The 21763-nt window shown below is 34.4% G+C and overlaps 1 protein-coding gene across 1 annotated transcript; it reads right to left on the bottom strand.

Moving 5' to 3' along the window:
- Positions 1-797: 797 nt before the first annotated feature.
- On the bottom strand, positions 798-20301 carry LOC110097811. Its single transcript, XM_020824385.2, has 6 exons — positions 19402-20301; positions 3757-3854; positions 3595-3619; positions 3329-3449; positions 2976-3110; positions 798-1282 (listed from the first exon to the last, which is right to left on the bottom strand). Exons 1-6 carry the CDS (start codon positions 19811-19813, stop codon positions 1078-1080), a joined length of 996 nt encoding a protein of 331 aa, XP_020680044.1. The 5' UTR covers positions 19814-20301; the 3' UTR covers positions 798-1077.
- Between the last annotated feature and the right edge of the window lie 1462 nt (positions 20302-21763).

Raw genomic sequence — 21763 nt, 5'->3', positions numbered from 1 at the left:
TTATTTCACGAGATATAAAATTTGGATGCATTATTTTTTAAGTATAATGTCGGGTACAACTTATACTTTATTCATTATTTAAATAAAAATTATCAATCTATTGTTTAGAATATGTTATTAAAATTATAAATTTATTATTTTATATCTTAAATGTACTTCATTACTTAAAATTTATTTTAGTGCTTTGAATATTTAATTTATTATTTTTGCATATAAAAGGAAAAAAGTAATTCAATTATTTTACAAATCACAATAAAAAACAATCATATGAATAATTTAGATTAAATTGATAATTAAAAATAAGTTTACAACTAATTTTATTGTCATTCAATGATTGAAAAAGTCAATCAAATGATAATGGTTTAGAAGGCTAGGTGATGGCTACGATGGTGATGGCAGAACTCAACATTATTTTATGGAAATTGGAAATGATAATAGTCGAATAATAAATATCAGATAATGTCGATCGAAGAGCAACCCTTTAAAATTTTTCAAATCCATAAACTCTTTTAAATCTAGAATGTAATTGTATAAAGTTTTCTTTGACCCTCTTTCATTATTTGCCAAAATTGAAAAGTTCTCGTAAAATTATTACGGGAGGCCGTCCGAAGGCAAATTAAGACACGTTTAATGCGTATCATTACTTTGATACAATTATATATCAAATGACATAACACATCCTGATTGACCTCCCAACATTATGGTGACCACACGTAATGATTTCTCAAAGATTAAAACAACCAAGCAATTGCATCAATGGACAATAAAATACTTTATTTTTTATGAAATAAACTTACTACATCAAATCTCCATTATCAAGAAATCATTTACCAGCTAAATAGTCAATCCATATGCAAAATTCTTAATGTTTATTTACAAATCGATAATAAAAAAAGACCAGAATCCCCACCATTACTACCATGCCCAAGAGTACATAAATCCTAATCTTTTGCAGTTCTCACTGTGCACAAAATATGGGGGTTGAAAAACTAATAAACATAAAATTTGAGGTTTCCATGGAAAATTTGGTTTCCAGCTAAAAAGAATCAATATGTTAAATGGATTTTTAACATATTCTTACACAATTGCCCAAGATATCAGGTGCTGCTCCACCTCTTCCCAATTATGAACCTTAGTGACTAGGCTGTAAGAATCTACAGAGTCATCCTTGCACCATGGATAGGAGTTGTGGTAATCAAAGAGGAGGACTCTAATGCCAGCCTCAGCACATTCCACAGCATATCTTGGGTTATCATCTATCAGTACCTTAGCACCAATGGATCTGCAATAAATAAAAGGATTAGAATATTTTATGCAATTATTTAAAAATTAATGGGCGATTACATTTATAACTCCTTAAATTCATAACAAAATACCAAATTGTATAGTTTTGCTTTTGCTAAATTCCCATTGGTTTGATTATGATATGCTCAAATAGATAGATTCAATTAAAAAAATGACATGAGTATTAATCTTATAAATAGCCAAATTTCAAGTGTTATATACAGTAGCCTCCTGGTTAGGTACGCAATTTGAACCGAAAATTTTCGTGCGTACCTAACCGGTAGGCATACTTAGGGTTTCCTTTCAGTTTGCGACATCCAATTCGCAGCTCACGCAATTTGCAACCTCCAATTCACACCAAAGGCTCTGTTTGCGACCTCCAATTCGCAACCCACGGCACACCATTCACGACCTCCAATTCGCAACCCCGTTTGAATACAACAAATACTATTGAGTTCTACTTCAACAAATACTGTTGCATCTCAGGGCTTTGAATCTCTCAATAATCAGGATCTTAACTTAAGAGGATCAAATGTTCTACTCTGAGGTACAAGAGGAAGCTAGAGATGAATTTGATGATCTTAAAAAATCTTTTGAATGATTCCAGAGAAATGTTCGAGCGGTCACCCTCAATGTAAGACGTAAGAAATTGCAAAACTTACGCCAAATGACCATTTATGACATGTTCAAGTTATAAATGATGAACCCTATGTTTTTGTTCAAATTTTGCGTACTTAACCCAGATCCGTACTTAAACGGGTGCGTACTTAAGCGGGAGGCTTATATATATATATATAATTCTCCCAAAATTTAGAAGAATCTAATGTCGAATACTGCGTTATCTTTTAAAGGGAATTATGATTTTTTTTTGGGGTCAAGTACTGCATAAATTTTTAAGATGTTATTTGCAGAAAATGCTGAAAAAGTTGAATTACTCTTGATTCAACGATAATTGCGATAATTATAAAATATTTGATTATTTCTTTCCATTACTTCTCCCCAGTTAAAAGCACATCATTCGACCAACCAACTTTCAATTCAACATTACGTGATATTGCTTCCTGGCCATTTGATTATGTCAGAAAAATTCACCAAGCTCTAACATTAAGTTTATATACACTAGTTTGTTTAATTAAGACATCGTTTGAGATAACTTTCTAACTGCTTTAGTTTTCAAACCGCAATCACATTTTTATTTGACCACTGCTTTTTTTCTGCTTCCAAAAAAATTTATACTAACAATTTATTTTCTACAATAACTTTAAAATGTACTTTCTCTACTGAAGCTTTACAAAGCAATAAGAAAAGTGTCTCAAATGAAGCTTAAGTCCCCAAAAGTGAATTTAACGCTGTCTCACACAAATAGTTCCCTGCAATGCAGCATAAACTTGCATGCATAAGCATTGGCAGAAAACCTCTTGCACTTGTTTTGGATGAACAGTTATGGATATTTAGTTTATGCACCTCTGAAAATTCCAAAGAATTTGGAAGGCACAATAGAAGCGCAGCAAAAGAATTTAATGAATTTTACAAAGATTATTGAAAATTTCCTTAAAGGCCATCCTTTCCCACTGTCCTTAGTTAAATAGACAAAACACCCAGTTATCATATAGCATAAAACAAAAGAAATAGAACATTCGCAGGGGATACTGCAACATATGAAAAATGCTGGTAAAGCTAGTATAATTTACCTGCAAATCTCAGATTTTGGCCTTGATTTCCCATCCAACGCAAAATGATTTCCAAAGTGGATCTCCTTAAACAGGCCAGGAAAATGCCGCTCAATCCAATCGCATGTCTGATCTTTAATAACATTTTGCCGAGATCTTATTAGCAGAAAAAAGGTTCAATTAGAATGTACCAAAAAGTTGTGCAGTGGCAAACTTCGGCTTCGTTTGGGACGGCTTTCTTGTTGCTTCTTAAAGCAGCCTTCTAGTATAAATTTTTTAAGTTTTGTACTTAAAAGCTGCTTTAAGAAGCAACAAAAAGCAATCCCAAACGAAACCTTCAACATCAAAGTGCGGTATAATGTCAAAATGCTTACGTCACAACTGATAAGTTGCAGAAAGCTGACAGATTACAAAGAGCAGTATGAGCACCAGGAATGGGATGAATACCAGACGTAAAATACTGGGTTTGAAAAAAATCGTGGACCCGTATTTCAGCTGCCAAATCGTTGAGCACAATTGAGCAAAGGAAGATGGAATTATAAAAACAAATAACTAGAGCATTATTCCTAAGTATTTCACCTCCCTTCTTTTTAGTGGAAAGAAAGATAAAATGAGTGCATAAAAGTGATATAATTGGTACCTTCAGCACGAGTGCAATTCCATATCTGTTCAGTAAGGGAGACAAAATAAATAGCAATAATGACTTTAAATAAGGAAAAGGTAAGCCCATACTAGAAATATACTAGAAAAAGTTTGCACAGTTAAACGCCAAAAACACAAATCTGAGGTCATGGGGCAATACCCTAAAGAACTCGTAGATATAATAGTCTGAAACAGTGTGATATGATGAGTACCGATCTGCAACAAATTTATTAAGCGCCGGGATAAAGCTGCCAAGAACTGCGAATTGAAAAGCAAGAATGCGTAAGAAAGTTTTACAAGAAACAATACACTGATAACAATAAGTTTTACAAGAAAAAATGCACATATAACAGTAATAACAATAGCTTCCTCTTATAAAGAGCAATTTGTTTGAAAAATATCAATCAAAATTCATCAGAGAACCTAAATTCTTTTTTTTTTTTTTGAACAACATCATTGGCGAAGCAAAAAAAAATTCTATTGAGGCATAAATTAGAATTTTTTAATATTCCATTAGTTTGTTTATTCATGCTTGAGACCGTAATTTATTTCCATATAAAAATAAGACTTAAAAGGGGATGAAAGTGAATCATCAATCGCCATTCGCCAATATATAATATAAATTCCCAAAGTAATGAAAAAAGGGAAAGAAAAAAATGAACACAGCTTTTGCCCGATGATCCTACCAACACAATATACACGATATTCAAACTTGAGTAAAAACTAATTAAAATTGAACACAAAGCATTTTATGTACGCCCATCAATCGAACATTATAAATCATTTGAGCTGAGTAGGTCTAGCAGTAGCAACTCCAAATCCTCCCATAAATTCAACTAAAACTGAAAGATTTTCTTAACTTTTGGCCTCCCAAGCCAATTTTGCTTATTCCATGAAAAAAAGGGAGGAGAAACACTAGTAAAATAAAATATAAACAAAAAAGGATAAATTAGATGCAAAGTTGATATAAAAGCTGAACTTCAAATTGGTCTTTATTTTTTTTTTAATATTACAATTAGGGCATTGGGACAGTTTTCTCAGCATTGCTTTCAAATCACAACTATAGTTCCGTTTCATTACTATTTTCTTCCTACTTTCTCGATCTTTTCAGAAAATTCTAACGTAAGTTGTTTTTTTTCTAATCAAAGTTGCCAATATATGGTAGCTTTAAGAAAACAACTGTTTGAATTTTTTTTTTTAAAGAACATATTTATAACATCCACAACTTTTAAAAAAATTACTTTTCCCACAAGAGCTTTACAACGCCCTTACAAAATGCTCCAATTGTCCCAAATAGAACCTTAGTCTGAAGATGTTCACTCATATGAGTTTTCTATCTTAACCTTGATACCCATAACATATCAGTGTTAGCCAACTGACATTAATTCCAATCATGCGATATGGCTCGTGTAGGCTTATATATATATATGTATGTATATATATAAATTAATAAATAGACAATTGCTTTTATTATAAATGTGTTCGTTCATAGATATGTTCATGAACGTGTTTGTTTGATAGTTAAAAAAATTCGTTAAATATGTTCGCGAACAAGCTCGATAAGCACTAAACGACGAACATGAACTGAATATGAACCGAACATTAACACTCATTAATTTAAATGAACCAAACATGAACACAAATAATAAAGCTCGAACAAATATGAACCAAACTTGAGAAAGCTGATATTAAATGAACACTCACATACTCGGCTCGGCTCGGTTCGTTTGCAGCCCTATCTCAAAGAAACTCCCTCTCTCAACCTCATGTCATATATCTCCCTTGTGAAGTGGACAATCACCCAAGTTCTCTTGAAAGAAAATGTCTCTGATTACTCAAGAACTCTGTCACTCAAGACATATGATGAGTTTATAAAATGAGCTCTTAAAAAATTCTAATTTTTAAATTTCAACATTTGATCGCACAATATGACTCACAGATCACACAATATGAATAATTCAATTTCGTCGAAGAATGTCCTGTACGATGCATAGTCGTTAAGCACGATTAGTTCAATTCAATCACTAATCGTACTGTACAGTAGTACAGTATGATTAGTTTAATCGAATTACGGATCGTCCAACGAACTCTTGGGTGAATTGAACTATATGATATTTATATCATACAATATGATTATTACTGATGATTAAATCCTGATTTGATTCCTTAATCTATGGGATTAAATTAGGTAATTTAAATTAATGTTCGTATAGTATGAACTAGCCGTACAATACGATTAGTTCAAATTTCAAAATTCAAATTTTCTTATTTTAGTTAACATAAATTTGACGATGGAGTTTTATCAAAATAACATATTATCCTATATGATTTAAGGTCAAACAGTATGATTATTTAACCCAATTCTAATTAATCTCATTTAATAAAACATTTGAATTAAATTTTTTATTTATATAGATCGTACAATATGTTTCTGATCATACAACACAAGTTCGATCGTACAACACGATTTTGATAGTACAATTTGACTACAAAAAAAATCAAATACTTAATTTTACTCTCCATTGTGTGTGTGTGCACGATTGTCTAGCCAACAAACACTTAATACAAACAAAAAATAAAAAGTATAGACTCTACCAAACATAGCCTGGCTTATACATTAATGGCTTAACGCTATATTGTCTTAAGTCTTGATTCTTCAATGTTGTTCGATGTACGCTGTACTCGAAATGATTAATGATACACGAGAAAAATATTCAATATATAAAGCAGGAATAACAAAATACTCATCTGATAATGTTTGTAATCATCAAAACATAAGGTCTGACTCCCGGATTGTAACAATCTCCTTATTTTGGATGATGACAAACATTATTGGTTGGAATTTTAAATTTGTAAATTTCATATTCAATTCTCTGCTTAGTTCTTCACCTCGCTAAATGACTTATTTAAAAATATAGAGAACATTTGATTTTCAAATTTTGATGTTTTTTAACGCAACATTTTTTATTTATTTTAAACATGCTTTTTTAAAAAAGAAATGCAACAACACAAATACTGAAAAGGAAACAAATAGCATTAGTAAAAAAATAAATTGTACAACCAACTCTACTCTCTACTTCCCCTTTTGACATAACTAAAAAGAGTAATTAAAAATAAACTACAATGCAAGTAAAAGAAATAATTAAAATATAAATACAATAAAGAAAAAATAAATAACAACCACTACTCATCAAATAGATCTTGATCAGGTGGTAGCGGTAGCTGTAAGTAGGGTTGCAAGGATGAAAATTGCTACTAAAATTAGGTGTGATCAATCTCGTGCTTCTGCTATAGTTGCTCCTATCGTGTTGTGTGTCTCCAATTGCAGTTCTAAGTGATCAAATTGCTCAATCAAGGAGTCGGGAGGTTGTGGCTAGAAGGCTGGTGCTATATATGTTGATACCTCAAGGGATAGTGCTCCACCTTCCTCATTAGAATCATGTTCTTCTACAGGTGTTGCCCTATGATTGTCGCTATAGAGGATGTGGAAGGAGCTATCGATGAAGAAGGTAGGGAAGTTGTCTGCTAGGGTAAGATATATCAAGTTATATTTTGCATTTAATATATAAGCTATGATGTGTCCTAGTGTCAGGTTATGTCTGCGGTGTGCCCTTGGATTCCTAATCATGGTCAAATTTTCAATGTAGTAGATAAGTATGTCCACAACATTATGGATAACAGAGGTGTAATATTGGCCTTATTGCCAGTTTAAAAGGTATTGAGGTTCTAAGGGCGTACTCGATAATACAAGCATCCAAGACTAAGGTGTGGACTAAAGGCTAATGATGGTTCATGGGAGTGTTTCTAATAGTGAGATTAACTGGGTCCAATCGTAATCTCCAATAGTGCAGATATCGTGTGGTTTTGCGCCCATGGTAGAAATATGTAGGAGTTCATGAAAATCTTGGTATGTAATTTATATGGGTCATTTACAAAAGTAAGATTGCGTAGCAGTGCATTCAGAGTTGATTCTAAGACTTGCAAAAAATTCAAAAAGCATTTCAGAGTGGAAAAAAATGCAAGGTTAAGAATGAATTGGAGTGTATTGCTAATAAATAGATCTAGTACCTGATATTGAATGATATCTTGGTTTAGGATCCTTAAAAAAGTGATTTAAGCGGGCCTATATCGGTGATATGCAGCTTCATCGTTGGTCGTTTGTAATCAGTTGCCAACTTGGGATCGAGAGGAACTTCCTGGGAGAAGTCAGGCTTTCTTTCCAGCCATCGAGAATGCTAAAGACAAGAACTTGAGAGAATGAAGGTTTGGAATAGAGAGGTACGTTTAAAATGAAAATGTTCCCATCTATATGAAGATTCAACCTGATCGTACAGTATGATCGACATCATACAGTACGAATAGAAGAATCCAAATCGTCTTGTCCGATTTGTCTTAAGAGTTGGTAAAATTGTCCAGTACGATCTTCGTTTTTTTTTTCGGTTCATCCCGAAGAGCCAACTGTACGACCATTGACTAAATGAATCATCCAGTACGAATAAGTGTTCTTATAGTACGAAATTTAATTAAGGATCATACTGACCAAATTAAAGTTGGTCCCATGGTTATTGTCAGGTAATTCATACAGTACGAATAGGACTTCGTACAATACGAACCTCAATAGTTGACTTAATATGAGCCGTTGGCTTAAATGAATGGCTGATGCTATGCTGACAGACGTATATCGTACAGTATGAAGGTGATCGTATAGTGCAATGTGCAGTAAATTTTAGTGGTGCGTGTGATGATCATGGATAATTCTATAAGTATAGGCACACACAAAATTTTTTGACACAATTTATAAAAAAATATCAACAATAATACAAAGAAAACGTGCAAAAAAAGCATAACAAAAATATAAACATCAAACACAAACAAAAATTTTAGCATCCACTGACCTTAAAGTCTTAAGCACTTATATCAATAATATCAAGTATAGTCCTACATGTGCTGAGCATATCATAATTTAGGGGTTTGTTAAATTTGTCTGCTAATTTATTTTCACATCTCCCTTGACTACGTGATCTCAAATGAAGTGATATCTAATGTTGATATGTTCAATACAAGAGTGTTGAATATGATATTTAGAGTGCATATCACACTCGTTTTATCACACATGATAGATGGTTTCTACTGGTAGTCTAAAATCAAGAAGTTGTAACTTCAACCAAGGGACTTGGGCAACATAACTTCCTACATCTATATATTTAGCTTCTGCAGTAAACAAAGCTATAGAATTTTGCTTTCTACTGGACAAGGAAACTAGAGATGTCCTGTGAATTGACATGTTCCTAAGGTGTTCTTCCTATCTACTCTACATCCAACAAAATCTAAATTTGAGTATCCAACTAAGTCAAAAGTTACACAATTCCTAGGATATTAAATACCTAAGTTCTGAGTGTCCATTAGATACCTTAATATTCTTTTGACGGCGGTCATATGGAATTCCTTATGGTCAACTTGAAATTTAGAACATAGAAAAACACTAAACATAATATCAGATATGCTGCCAGTCAGGTAAAGTAAGGAACCTATAATCCCTTTAAATTTCTTTTGATCGATTGATTTATAGTCATGATCTTTATCTAACTTGGTGGTCAGGCTCATCGGTGTATTCATACTTTCACAACCTTTCATATCAATTTTTTTTTAGAATTTCTTTATATATTTAGTTTGACTTAAAGAAGATTTCATCCTCTCTTAGCTTAATACAAAATCCAAGAAAATAAATTAACTCACCCATCATAATCATCTGGAATTCATTACTCATAGTGGAAGAAAATTTTTACATAAATCGTCATTTGTGAATTCAAAAAGAATATCATCGACATAAATCTGAACTATCAGTATATAATCTCCAATATAATATATTTCAACCCTCTGATCCAAAGGAATTCATGAAAATCTCCTTAAAAGAGGACAACATAAAGAAGAAAGGTGAAAGGTGCAATTGTTGGAATGCCTCAATTTTTCCCAATAAGGTCCCCTAGAAAAGCTTATATGATAAAAGTATTTTATGAGATGAGAATTATGCAATGTCATTCAATCTAAAGGATCTAATTGTAATATTTTAAAAAATATAGGCCAACGAAAAGTGGCGCTTATAGAACTTAAATATAATTTACCTGAGAAAATTTTCAATAACTAAAATTTAGTATCACATTGTAAGACAAGACAACTAAACTACTTATTTAAAAGATGTAAAAGAGACAACAACATCAACAACATCAAGCCTTTATCCCACTACGTGGGGTCGGCTACATGAATCCTTTTTCTCCATTGTGTCCTATTAAAAGTCAAATTCTCGTTTAAATCTAATAAAGAAAGGTCATTCCTAATATTTTCTAACCAAGTATTTTTAGGTCTACCCCTACCTTTCTTAACATAAGTCAAGTCTAATACCTCTACTCTCCTAACCGAGTCATCACAAGGCCGCCGTTTTATGTGACCAATAAAGATGTAAAAGAGAGATAAAAGAATTTAATATAGTTAATTAGATTTAATAAATGCATCAAAGAGTAAAAATTTTATCCATCTTTGCCTTCCCACCCTTCTTATCAAAAATTTTATGTAAATAAAGCAAGTAATCATTCTTATAGGAATATAGCAAAGGAACTAAATAATATAGGTAAGATATCTTTATTTATATGCATACACGCAAATTATTTATTTCATGTAAATGCTCGGTTTGACTTGACTCAACCTATATTTGAGCGAGACATATCTATAGGTTAGGTAGATTTTAAAACTATTATTCTTCTAAACTTTTGAAGGCACAAGTATTAGATATTTTAACATAGGTAACATCTAAATAATATAATCAGGGATGACCCCAAAAAAAAATGTTCAATATTCATATGGGTAAAATATCATACCAAATCTTATCGTTTTGTGAAACAACTTGAATCAACATTAAAATCATTATGTATTAAAGTTTCATATAACCTTGCAATTTTAACATATAGTTTTTCGTAAGCTCTACTTTTAAGTTAAAATGCTTAATATTTGAAATAGCCAAAACGTCCACATAACTTTCACTATCAATTATAAATTTATATAGTTTATTATCATGCAAAAAATAAGTTTGAAATATAAAAATTTTATCCTAATCATATTCAATATTAGGTGCAGTAATAATACATCTCATAATTTTTAAATAATGATCCAATAAAATGTCTTCATAATCATTTATCACTTGCTTAAATTCATGAGTATACATCCTTCATTTCCTTATCATCTTAATACTCTACATGAATATATAACTTCATGCTTGGACAGTCAATTGTATCATAGCTAACTTGATGACAATCAAAATATATTTTTACAAAATGTTTAAAACAAAATGCACTTCTGATGGATTTTTCTTTGTATATTTGCTAAGGGAGATATTACCACCCTTAAAAACAGAAGGAACAATACTTTAAGTTTTGTGACAATAAGGCAAATTAATGGTACATGATTGAATCTTTTGGCAGACCAGGATTTCAATATTTACTCAAATTCTAATAAAGTTGAAATGAATGTTCAATCGATGAAATAATATAGGGTGTAACTCTTACTTAATATTAGCAATAAAATTCTATCTAAATCTATAAAGCTTTCTTTTTCAGATAACCTGCTATTTAATAAATCTTCAAATATATTGATATAATCAATAAGATTGTTTGTTCCATAATTTAAAAAATTATAGTAACCAAGCAAATGTTCACAATATGACAATGGAAGATGCTTATCTTATAGCGTACCTTCTTTCTCTACCTAAGTTGATATATGCACTTTGTCAGAATTTTCTCTTTACTTTTTCATGCAAATCCAATATATTATACTTTTGTCAATTTATTTTAACTTAACAAAGCTTATTTACCACTCACCAAACATATTTTGTTATTCCAATAATAATCCATATCCAAAACTCAATAAAAAAAAGTTCTGAAATCTATCCTCACATTAAATGTAAGGCTTCTTCTTCTTCTTCTTCTTCTTCTTCTTCTTCTTCTTCTTCTTTTTTGAACTTTTTAAATTATTTCATCATCCAAATCATGCATATGACATATGATTTTTTCATATATCAAGTAGGAGATTCTGTCGCATCTATCATAGGAGGAATCGACGATCGACGGCTACTATTAGGAGTCTCTATTAATGATGGATTTTATGTATTTCTTGTACATATGTTTTATTTTTTACCATTGTACCGCTATGCAGGATTAATTTGTGTTGTAGCCCATAGGGCATTTTAGTTTTTGAGTCTCTTTTATTTTGAGGGCTATATATGGAGGCCTTCACTATTAAAGGAAGATGATGATTAATGAAAAATTTGGGCATTCTTGTTCTCATGAGTGTTGAGAGCTCTAGAGAGAGGAAAAGTCCCTACTAGGTGAAGGCAAAAGCAACTCCCGCCAGCCGCAGGAAGTGTTCGGGCTCTCGGTTTCCCCTTCACCTTCCTTTCCTCCATCCCTCATTCTAGCTGAAACCACCCCTCTCCTCCCCCCTCCCCCCCCACCCTCCAACCTTGCCGCCGGCCAAGCCCCTTTCCCCACCTTGCCGCAGACCAATCTCCATCCCCCACCTTGCCTCAGGCCAACCCACCCAATCCCTTTGGCTCTAATTTCAATTTGGTCCATTATTACTTTCCTAATTTAATTCAAGGTATCTTGGGAAAACCTAAAATTTGAATTTCAAAATTCAAATTAATTTTAAATTCAAATTATCCCTCATATTTTGGATTAATTAAGAAAGCTCCCTCTATTACTTTAATTTGAATTTTAAGTTTTGAAAGGCCCTTAAATCCTTTCCTAATTTAAAGTTCTAATTATAAAAGTCAATCAATTCACCCAAATCAAGTTCCCCATCATTGGGGCGCCCCCTCTCTCCTAGTCTCTCTCTCCCACTTATAGCCCCTTCCTAATTGAAACCCAATCAAGACCCCCCTCCTAAGGACCGGCCACCCCTTCCTCTCTTTTTGGGAATTCAAATTTGAATTATCTCCTCTCTCTCATATCATTAACTCCACTAATTAATTACCTCACTCCAAAATAATTGTGGGATTTAATTCTCAAATTCTCATAGTCTCTTTTGAATCCCTCCTCTCCTCTTTCTCCATACAAGGCACCGGCCACCCTAGGCCCCTTCCGGAATTGGAAGAACTTTCACTCTCCATGGATGGACGACTCCAACCACGATCATGGATTCGTATTTGACCCTCAAGGATGAGTGGATGTTCATCGGTCACCCTTCTTCGACATTAATTTTGAGATTGACCACTTCGTCGAAGACTACATCGATTAAATCTTCTTTTCCTTGACAACCGCCATCGACGAGCATCAACTTCCTGTACAGTGGAAAATCCTCCAACATCCACCAGCTACCTCCTCTCTGAATAACTCTTCATTGAGCAATACTGGTGGTAAGTGCTTACTGTATTGTGGTGGCATCGTTAATATTGTATAAATTATTCTTCTGCTGAAAATGCTTGAGAGTATGAGTGAGAGAAACACAAGTCGATCAATATAATTGTTAACCGGTTGATTCTTGTGATTGGCAAATTAAACATTTCATATTTTCGATCTTATTTTAATTTCTCCCTACTTTATATTATAATTGCATGCTATTATAAGATCTTTAACTGAGAAATCCTAGAATCTATGCTTGTGAAACATTAAATTTTAATCAACAAGCTTAATGACTTTTTATAAGCAATTCCTGTAACTGCTTTATGTTTCACATCACATTCAATCCATAGAAACTAATATTTTAAGTATTTCCACCAATATCTACCTAAGTTAACATGCAAATTAACGTAACCATTTATAGGATTAAAATAAACTTCTTATTGATTAGATCGTTGTTGGATTGAAAATGAGCAATTTTCGAAGTATAATTATTCCTCTAACTTTGTTTCATATCCTCCTCCCATTTGATCTCACTTCAATTAATTGTTCTTAGAAATTTTCTTATATTGCATATTTTTATTGATCTATAAAAGAAACCTAATATTGAGCCCCATTCTAAAAAGCATGTGATACAACCTATAGTTTTGATGCCAAATTTGATGTAATACATAGGATACAGAATTTCTAATATAAATATAGCATCTGATGACCATAAAAAATGTTACAAACAGAAAAAAAAAAAAAAAAAAAAAAAAATTGAAAGGCCAAGTTATTAATCCATATCATCTATTGACCATCTTTGATGATAAAAAAATGATAGAATCAAATTTAGGCGAAAGACATATAACCTTCAATTAGAAATAAAATGACTTGAATAAAGGATCAAAAAAGCCACACACTTGATTAAAATTTCATGCAATTGAAATAAATCTAGACCAAATATTATTATACATAATCTCACTTTCAACTATTAATGAAAAATATTTAAAAAAGAAGAAAGACAAAAGAAAAAAGAACGGAAAGAAACTAGAAAAATAAAATAAACCTCTCCCTTATGCAAGGAGATAATCTCTCCCAAAATTCTTTAAGTCTGACATATAATTGAAGAATTGACTCTCAAAAAAAAAAGAATTGCACAACCAAATAGAAATTTTACTAATAATACAATGTTTTAAGTACGTGTCATGTTCCACCATTTATAATCACAAAATAACTTAGAAATCAGCCGTCATCAACTTCATATGAGATAGAGATGCGGTAAAACAATAACAAGAAGTTCCAACTGCTGATGAAAAAAATGCTAACAAAAGAAACCCAAGCCGCTCATGTCATAGTCTCACTAGGATCATTAACAGAAGCCTACATAAGAGCCTAAAGAGATAAAATCCATCTAAGAATTGGCTAGATGGGGATCAGTGTCAACAAATGCACAAAGGAGTTGCAAAAGCTGCAATCTTCAAAAGGTTGGAACAAAGGTTATGTTGAAAAGAAACAAAGCTGAAAATATAGAAAAAAGATTCCTAGTGACATCCTTAATGATAGTATTTTTCATATTGAAGTTCCGCAACTAATCAACAGCCAATTTAACATTCCCAAAAAAATTAAACACAAAAGACACATCTTACGGCTCCAGGTACCGCAGGAGATGGTCCAACCATCCTGTGGCTCCAGGTTCCCACACAGAGTTGGCTAAATCAACCAGATCACAAACATTGTGTTGCTCATAAGTGGAAATGCATACCTCGGAGCAATGAGGCATCATCTCATCCAAGCCGCCGATTTGATCAGGTCAGCCCCATCTAGGCCACCAGCTATCTGAATCAAAGCAAAGGCGGGTGAATGGGGGGGAATTGTAGGATGGTCAGGCCCTTGCGTGCGGCTAAAGGAGACGAAGCTTTGTCCCTTCTCGTGAGGAACAAAGAGACGAGGCTTTAGCACTTCTCGTTCGAATGAGGGAGACGGGGCGGTGGCCCTTCACGTGTGGATCTTCCTGCGCGAAGTTGAACAATGGCGATGGAGCTGAATCCTCATGCCAAGCAACGAAGTCAAACTGCTGTGAAACAACAGGAGTTACTTAAGAATTAAAGAAAGAAAATTAACAAAATAATCCCAAAATAAAGTTATTACTTATAACAAGGATTGATCCTCGGAATTCCTAGTCTTTAACTTGCTTAGGCAAAGAAGATCGAAGTCGATTAACCAAGCAATTCAAGAAAACGCAAAGAGTAATTGTAAAACTACGACGATCAACAAGAATCCACGATTTAATAATGAAAACTTTCACCTTTGGAGCTCATACGCTCAAATAGTCTAGGCTTTAGCGGAAGAAGAGTCTCCACATTAGAATCGAGGTCACTCCGAGGAAGAAGGAACCTAGGATCGTCGTTCTTGGATAGGTGAACGGAGTGGTGGAGGATGATTGTCGTCCAATGATGATCCAACATCCTTTTGACCTTTGCTCGTCGATCACGTCAACTAAGGTATAATGGATACAGTCGATATATTCTTCAATGGTGTCGTCGAAATCAAAGCCCACGTCAAAGAATGGCGATTGGATAATGTCGACTTGATCTCGATCGTCATGCACAAATCCAAAGTTCCATTCGGATTCCGCCATGCATCCTCGCCAAGGGCTGAAGGAGTACCCAAGATGGGAGAGGGGGTGGCCGGTTTGGAGAGGTGGAGGGGAGAGGGGGTGGGCCGTGGGCTAGATGAAAGAGAAGGTCACGGTTTGGGTGGGAGAGAGGGGAGAGGGTGAGGTTAGGCCTGTCAAAACCGGGTCACGGGTCGGGTTCGGGTTCAACCCGAAACTGACCCGGGTTCATACGGGTCAACCCCCCCCCTCATGTTGAAATCCGTTTTTGCTCGATTTGAGCAGGTTTACCCGCAAAATGAACTAAAGCAGGGAATTATAAATACATTAGGAATTTAGTTTGCTTTATTCAAGTGTCCATACAAACACCAAAAAGTGAAAAAGCAAAGTATTCACTATACAATAACCCCTAAGTAGATGTTAAAAATGATTTATTTTAGTACTGCAAATGTCGATGGAAAATGCTAAAAAAAGAAAGCCAAGCCTCTTACGCCATAGTTTTGCTGGTATCATTAACAAAAGCCTTCAAAAAAGCCTAGAGAGATACAATGCAACAAAGAATTGGCTAGATAGGAATTACTATTAGAATATACACAAAAAAGCTGCAAAAACTACCATCTTGAAAATTAGGAACAAAGGATATGCTGAAAAGAAACAAAGTCGAAAATATAGAAACTATGAGTCCTATTGATAGGGTAGCATCCTATGAATGTAAATAAAAACTCCTCCTTATTTGACTACTATCCAAAATACAAAATGTATAATTCAAAATTTAAAATTTGCAAAAGATGAAAATATCAATTGTCATAATAAAAATATATTGTATTTCGAGGGTTATAAACTTTAAGATTCACATCACTTATGAACTACAACCTATGAAATCTATCTATGAAAAAAATAAAGCTTGGAAGAAATTAAGTGGAGGCCGAAAAGGATTGTTTTTAATGGGTGCTGCTTATAAGCAACAGACTGATAAATTCTAGAGGTAAATGGTTCACCATCTAATGCATTGAGGTGCATCTATTGTTTAAGTGCACACCAAGCGAATAGTAACCAATCTAGGAAAGCTACAAAATTGGATTCATAAATTCTTTTAAACTTGTTAACATAGGTATTCATATTTCTAAATTTATACATGCATCATAATCATAACCTTATGATAAGTTCAGATATTTCTTTGTTAACTTTAATCATTGCTTTTATGAGATAGTATAAAAAATGATAATGATACAATATTCATTTTGAATGTTGCAAATGACCATAAAGGTCTAGCTACTAATATTGGTCATGCCCTAGTAATTTTACTTAAAGCACTTCAAAAGCCATCAAAAGGACAAATCATACTAGCTCGCACATCACATTATCTTTTGATGTCACTAAAGAAAATATGTTTCAGATACATTTCTATCAATAATAATTCAACAGATAAAAGCAACATTTGTCCAAGTGTTCAAGTGTAGAACATGGATACAACCCTTGAAGTTAGTTTTCAAGCGATGGACTAAATGCTATTAATGGCATATTTCAAATTAGATGCTCAAGGTAAATTTAGGGTATGTTAAGAATAGTTGCATTTACTATAAAATTAGTTGTGAAATTATTGTGGAAAAAATAAATTTTTTGAAAGTTATGGTTGTATTACAAATTAAAAAAAAAAAAAAAATTTACAACCATCATGCTTTAGCAAATTTGATATTGAAAATCTCTTTCTCATGATAAATATTTTTAAAAGCAACAAGAAAGTTGTCTCCAAACAGATATTTTTCAACAATTTATAAAGTAAAGCTATGAAAAAAAACTATCCTAAATACATTTTTAGTGATCTTAATGTTCGATAAATTAGTGAACAGCTTGTAGTTTTCAATGATACATTTATGGAGAACCCTCATTACTCATCAAACATCCTAGACAAGTGCAATTCAAAAAATAATAAGCCTTCAATGTGACCAAGAAGTACTCTATAACATATAGCATATTATTTGGGACATTTGTTATCTGTTTGAATAAGATTATGATAGAATAGTTTTATGAATCTAACAATATTCATGATACATGGCTTAGTAATATCGAATACCTAGAATATGATACACAAGAAATGCATGTCATAACCGAGCTTTGAAAGCACTTGTATTGGCAGTATTGCTGACAATTCTTTAATACCTTCAATCTTGATATATCTTGTAGAATAGTTCTAATAATGCCACTACTGATAATGAATCTCTGGCATATCCTATAGAATAGTTCGAATAAGGTCACTAATGATGATGATGATGATAAATATTAATATGTCCTTCGATCAACTTCAAGCACTTTCAAGGGTATCAATATTGTTTATGCCACTGTTAATGGTAGCAATATGGGGCATCATCCACCCTTATAGAAAATATAGCTAGGATAGCCATCAACATCATCTCCAATGACTATGTATGGTGCCCACCTATCATACAGCTCTTGGCTCCCCAATTTTATCTTTTCGATGGCCTAAGATTGAACAAGACCTGACCATATAATTTGGCTCAATGCATTCTCAATCTCCAATCACCGTAAAAAATCATTGTCAGCATGTCAACATGCATGACAATGTAATGTGTTCACTATCAAGGCGCATTATGCGGATCTTTTAACAATTGGTCCATATTTCCCTCCACCTAAGGGTACCATTGGTCTTTGTCGCCACTTGAACAACTTCAGGGATTAGCATGACATGGTTATGCTCCATATGATCAAAAAACTCACATAAAAGCTAAAAGATTTCTCAAGTTTGAAATAATTAAACCAATAACAATAATTATTTGAAATCCAACCTGAGTTTTGGATAGCCTTTCTTACGGCTACTACACATTAGTAGATTTGATTGCAAAAAATAACTTTCCACCACAAAAATTTATGGGAGCAATGAGAAAGTAGTAAAAAAATTATAGTGAAACGGAATTGTGGATGCAATTTAAAAAACAAAGCCAAACAGCTACCCCAAATAGGACCTAAATAGGGTTTAGAGGTCAATGGTCTCAACTCTCATATTTTTCACTTTGATTTGCTACTTTAATTAAAATTTATGTAACCTTAAGTCATAATTTCTCTTCTAAAAGACAATTGTTCGAATGTAAGCATTAGAAGGGCCTTTTTGGGGATAACTTAGAAAAAAAGCACCTTGATTTTCTTTGATTCGCTGCAGAAGATTAATCAAATCAGACTGATTTGCTTGAAGGCATCTCCCAAACAAAGAAAATTTTGTGACATAATAATACAAATGCTAAAAGCTAAAATATAAAAACTACGATTTAGGATGAATATGGAGAAGAATAAACGATAGAAAAGTCCTTTGAAATACTTCACAGTGTTAATGCCATGAGATTGAATAACATACAAAATAAGCTGAAATTCTATGATATCTAGTAATGATAGATTATTTACAGAAAAAGAATTTAATGTAATAAGCTTAAAGCTCCTGTTTATATTGTAAAAACTACACTACTGCATAATACCATAAAATGCATAGGTAGCCAAAGTAATAACAGTGAAGATTCTGAAGACATATAAAAAAAGTTCCTATTTTACTACATGTATTAATCAAAACTTCGCCAAGATTCAAAGGAACGAGCCACATAGTTTTTACGCTTCCTGTAGCTACATATTTAATATAAAGGATCGCTCATAAAACAGTTGAAAATACAGTTTCAATAATGATAAAAGTAAACTTACATTCAATGCATAGATTGGTAATGTCTTTTTATGCACATGAGAGCCAAATAGTAAACAAAAAATTTTATGGGGCACAAAGACAGCTTTGATAAAGGAAGAAGGAGAAGTGTCAGAAAATTACCTTCATCAACATCAACAGCGACTGCTATTTTCTCACGCTTCCATTGTTGAGGATATCTAAGAGGCTTCCCAAATCCATTCACATATTGTGTCCCAACCTCATTCCCTAAAACTCTTGAATCACGAAATCTCCGCCGCAATGGAGCCATGGCATGAGCCCTAGACCTCTCATCATCTTGACTTCTAAAGGGAACATCACTTTGACCCAAGGAACCTTTCAATCTCAAACCATTAAAGGAATTGAGAGCGGACCCCCGACTCCATTCAGCCGAACCTGTCCCCTTGATTCTGCTAGAATCATCAAGCTCCCTCAATCCGCACCGATAAAAGGCGCCGCAGGAGAACTGAAGCTTACTTAAGGCCATCAAACATCGAGAATTGGAGATAAATCCCAAGGCTTTCCTCTTTAACATAACGACATGCACAGTTCAGCAAAAATCAAATTCTAAATGACTTAACAAAACCATTTTCTAAACAAAAAAACTTGCCGACCACTTTAATTCAGAAGCAGATAACGTCTACGATTTTACTTCTAGCCAATAGAATCCTTCTTCTTGATTCAGATCAGAGGACCGAAAGAAACAATATCAATAGCCACAAAAGCTTGCTTAGAGACACTTCCAAGTAATTCTATGAACATCCATAGAAAAATCATCGAGGAGATGAGATCCGCGAGGGCTTACCAACGAGTAACCGATCTCAAACACATTGCAGGCGGCAACGATGATCTGTTTCAGGCGACAACAGCAGGAAAGAATAAACGGAAAATAATGCGGTGAAAAAGATTCCGGCAAATTCCAATTTGAGCGGAAAGATTCGTGCAATCATTAATATAAAGCGGTTCTTCATGAAATTTATTCCATAAAATTTCGCCTTATCGCACGTTTTACGGTTTTAGGGCTTTTCAAACGGTTCGGTGTTTCCTTTTTATGCGGCATCCGCTTCGCTATTTCAGTATTTCTATTAATTTAAATTCTCTAAAATTTCTAAAATTTCAATTTTTTTTATTTTATTGTTAAAAACTTAAAATTTCAAAACTTATTTTTTAAAACATAATACTTGATGCGGACTAGAATATACGCGGTAGTAGAGTAAAAATTATAATGTCTTAGCAATATACGTATATCCAGCACACCAACAGATAATTAAGGGAGAAGCACCAGAAACTTTTTTACGTGGGAAACCCGAAAAGGGAAAAACCACGGGGCCTGGCCCAGATGAGAAATTTCCACTATATCTTGATTGGTTACAACGTTTGATTCATCCCTTTACTTGAAGATTTCAAAATTACAACAAGTTAATAACAGACAAAATCTGGCGATGATTGATAAACCGACCAAAATAAGGTAGTAGTTGGGATAAGCTTTAGCGACGGTTAGAAGAGAACTCAAGTGGGGGGTATTAAGGTACTCTGGATGATTGATCCGGTTCAAAGGCTAGTTTGCATTAGGCTGAAGTGCCCGACCCGATACGAGTTGGCAGCTAAATGCTGCGGGTTTGCAGTTAAAAACTGCGTCGACAGGCTAAATGCCTGAGTTAAGCCTGTCTAGTAGGGAGAGAAAGAGGAGAAGGAAGGGAGGAATTTGGGAGCTCTCTTGCCGCCGACAATCGCCGGATTTCCACGGGTGTTCCTGCCGACCACCGCCAGTATTCCTCTCAACCATCGCCGGATTTCCCGCCGACCACCGCCAGAATTCTTCTCGACCACCGACGGACTTCAGCTAGTCAATCGACCACCGCCGAACTTCCGCCAGTTCGCCGGCCACCGCCGGACTTCCGCCAGTTCGCCAGGCCACCGCCGGACTTCCTCCAGTTCGCCAGGCCACCGCCGGATTTCCGCTAGTCTGCCAACCATCTTCGGACTTATGCTCGTCCGTCGATCACCGCCTGAGTTCTTCACAACCATCGACGGACTTCCACCAGTTCGCCGACCGCCGCCAGACTTCTACCCATTCTCCAACCACCGACGGACTTCTACCAGTTCGTCGACCGCCGCTGGACTTCCACCAGTTCTCCGACCGTAGCTGGACTTCTACCAGTTCGTCGACCGCCGACGGACTTTTGACAGTCTGTCTACCGACGTCGGACTTCCACCAATTCGCCAATCACTGACAGACTTCTGCCAGTCCGTCGACCGCCGCCAGACTTCCACCAGTTCGCCGATCGTCGCCGGACTTCCACCCGTCCTCCGATCGCCGCCAGACTTCTACCAGTTCATCGACCGCCGTCGGACATCCGCTTGCTCGCCGACCATCGTTAGACTTTTATAGTTTGTCATCCGCCATCGGAATTCCATCAGTCTATCGAACACCGCAGGACTTCCACGAGTCCGCCAACTACAGTCCTCCCAACCACTGTCATCC

Source organism: Dendrobium catenatum, unplaced genomic scaffold (assembly GCF_001605985.2).
Source record: "Dendrobium catenatum unplaced genomic scaffold, ASM160598v2 fragScaff_scaffold_847, whole genome shotgun sequence".
NCBI lineage: Eukaryota > Viridiplantae > Streptophyta > Magnoliopsida > Asparagales > Orchidaceae > Dendrobium > Dendrobium catenatum.
Note: the sequence above shows the minus strand (reverse complement) of the source record. Positions and strands in the feature narration are given on the sequence as shown.

What these genes read in the sequence shown, in the direction of transcription:
- LOC110097811 (XM_020824385.2), bottom strand. Translation starts at nt 19,813, where the DNA reads ATGTTAAAGAGGAAAGCCTTGGGATTTATCTCCAATTCTCGATGTTTG. An exon ending in GAATTGCACTCGTGCTGAAG is followed by an intron (nt 3,450 to 3,594) that starts GTACCAATTATA and finishes ACGATTTGGCAG; the next exon opens with CTGAAATACGGGTCCACGAT. An exon ending in TGCAACTTATCAGTTGTGAC is followed by an intron (nt 3,111 to 3,328) that starts GTAAGCATTTTG and finishes TCTGCTAATAAG; the next exon opens with ATCTCGGCAAAATGTTATTA.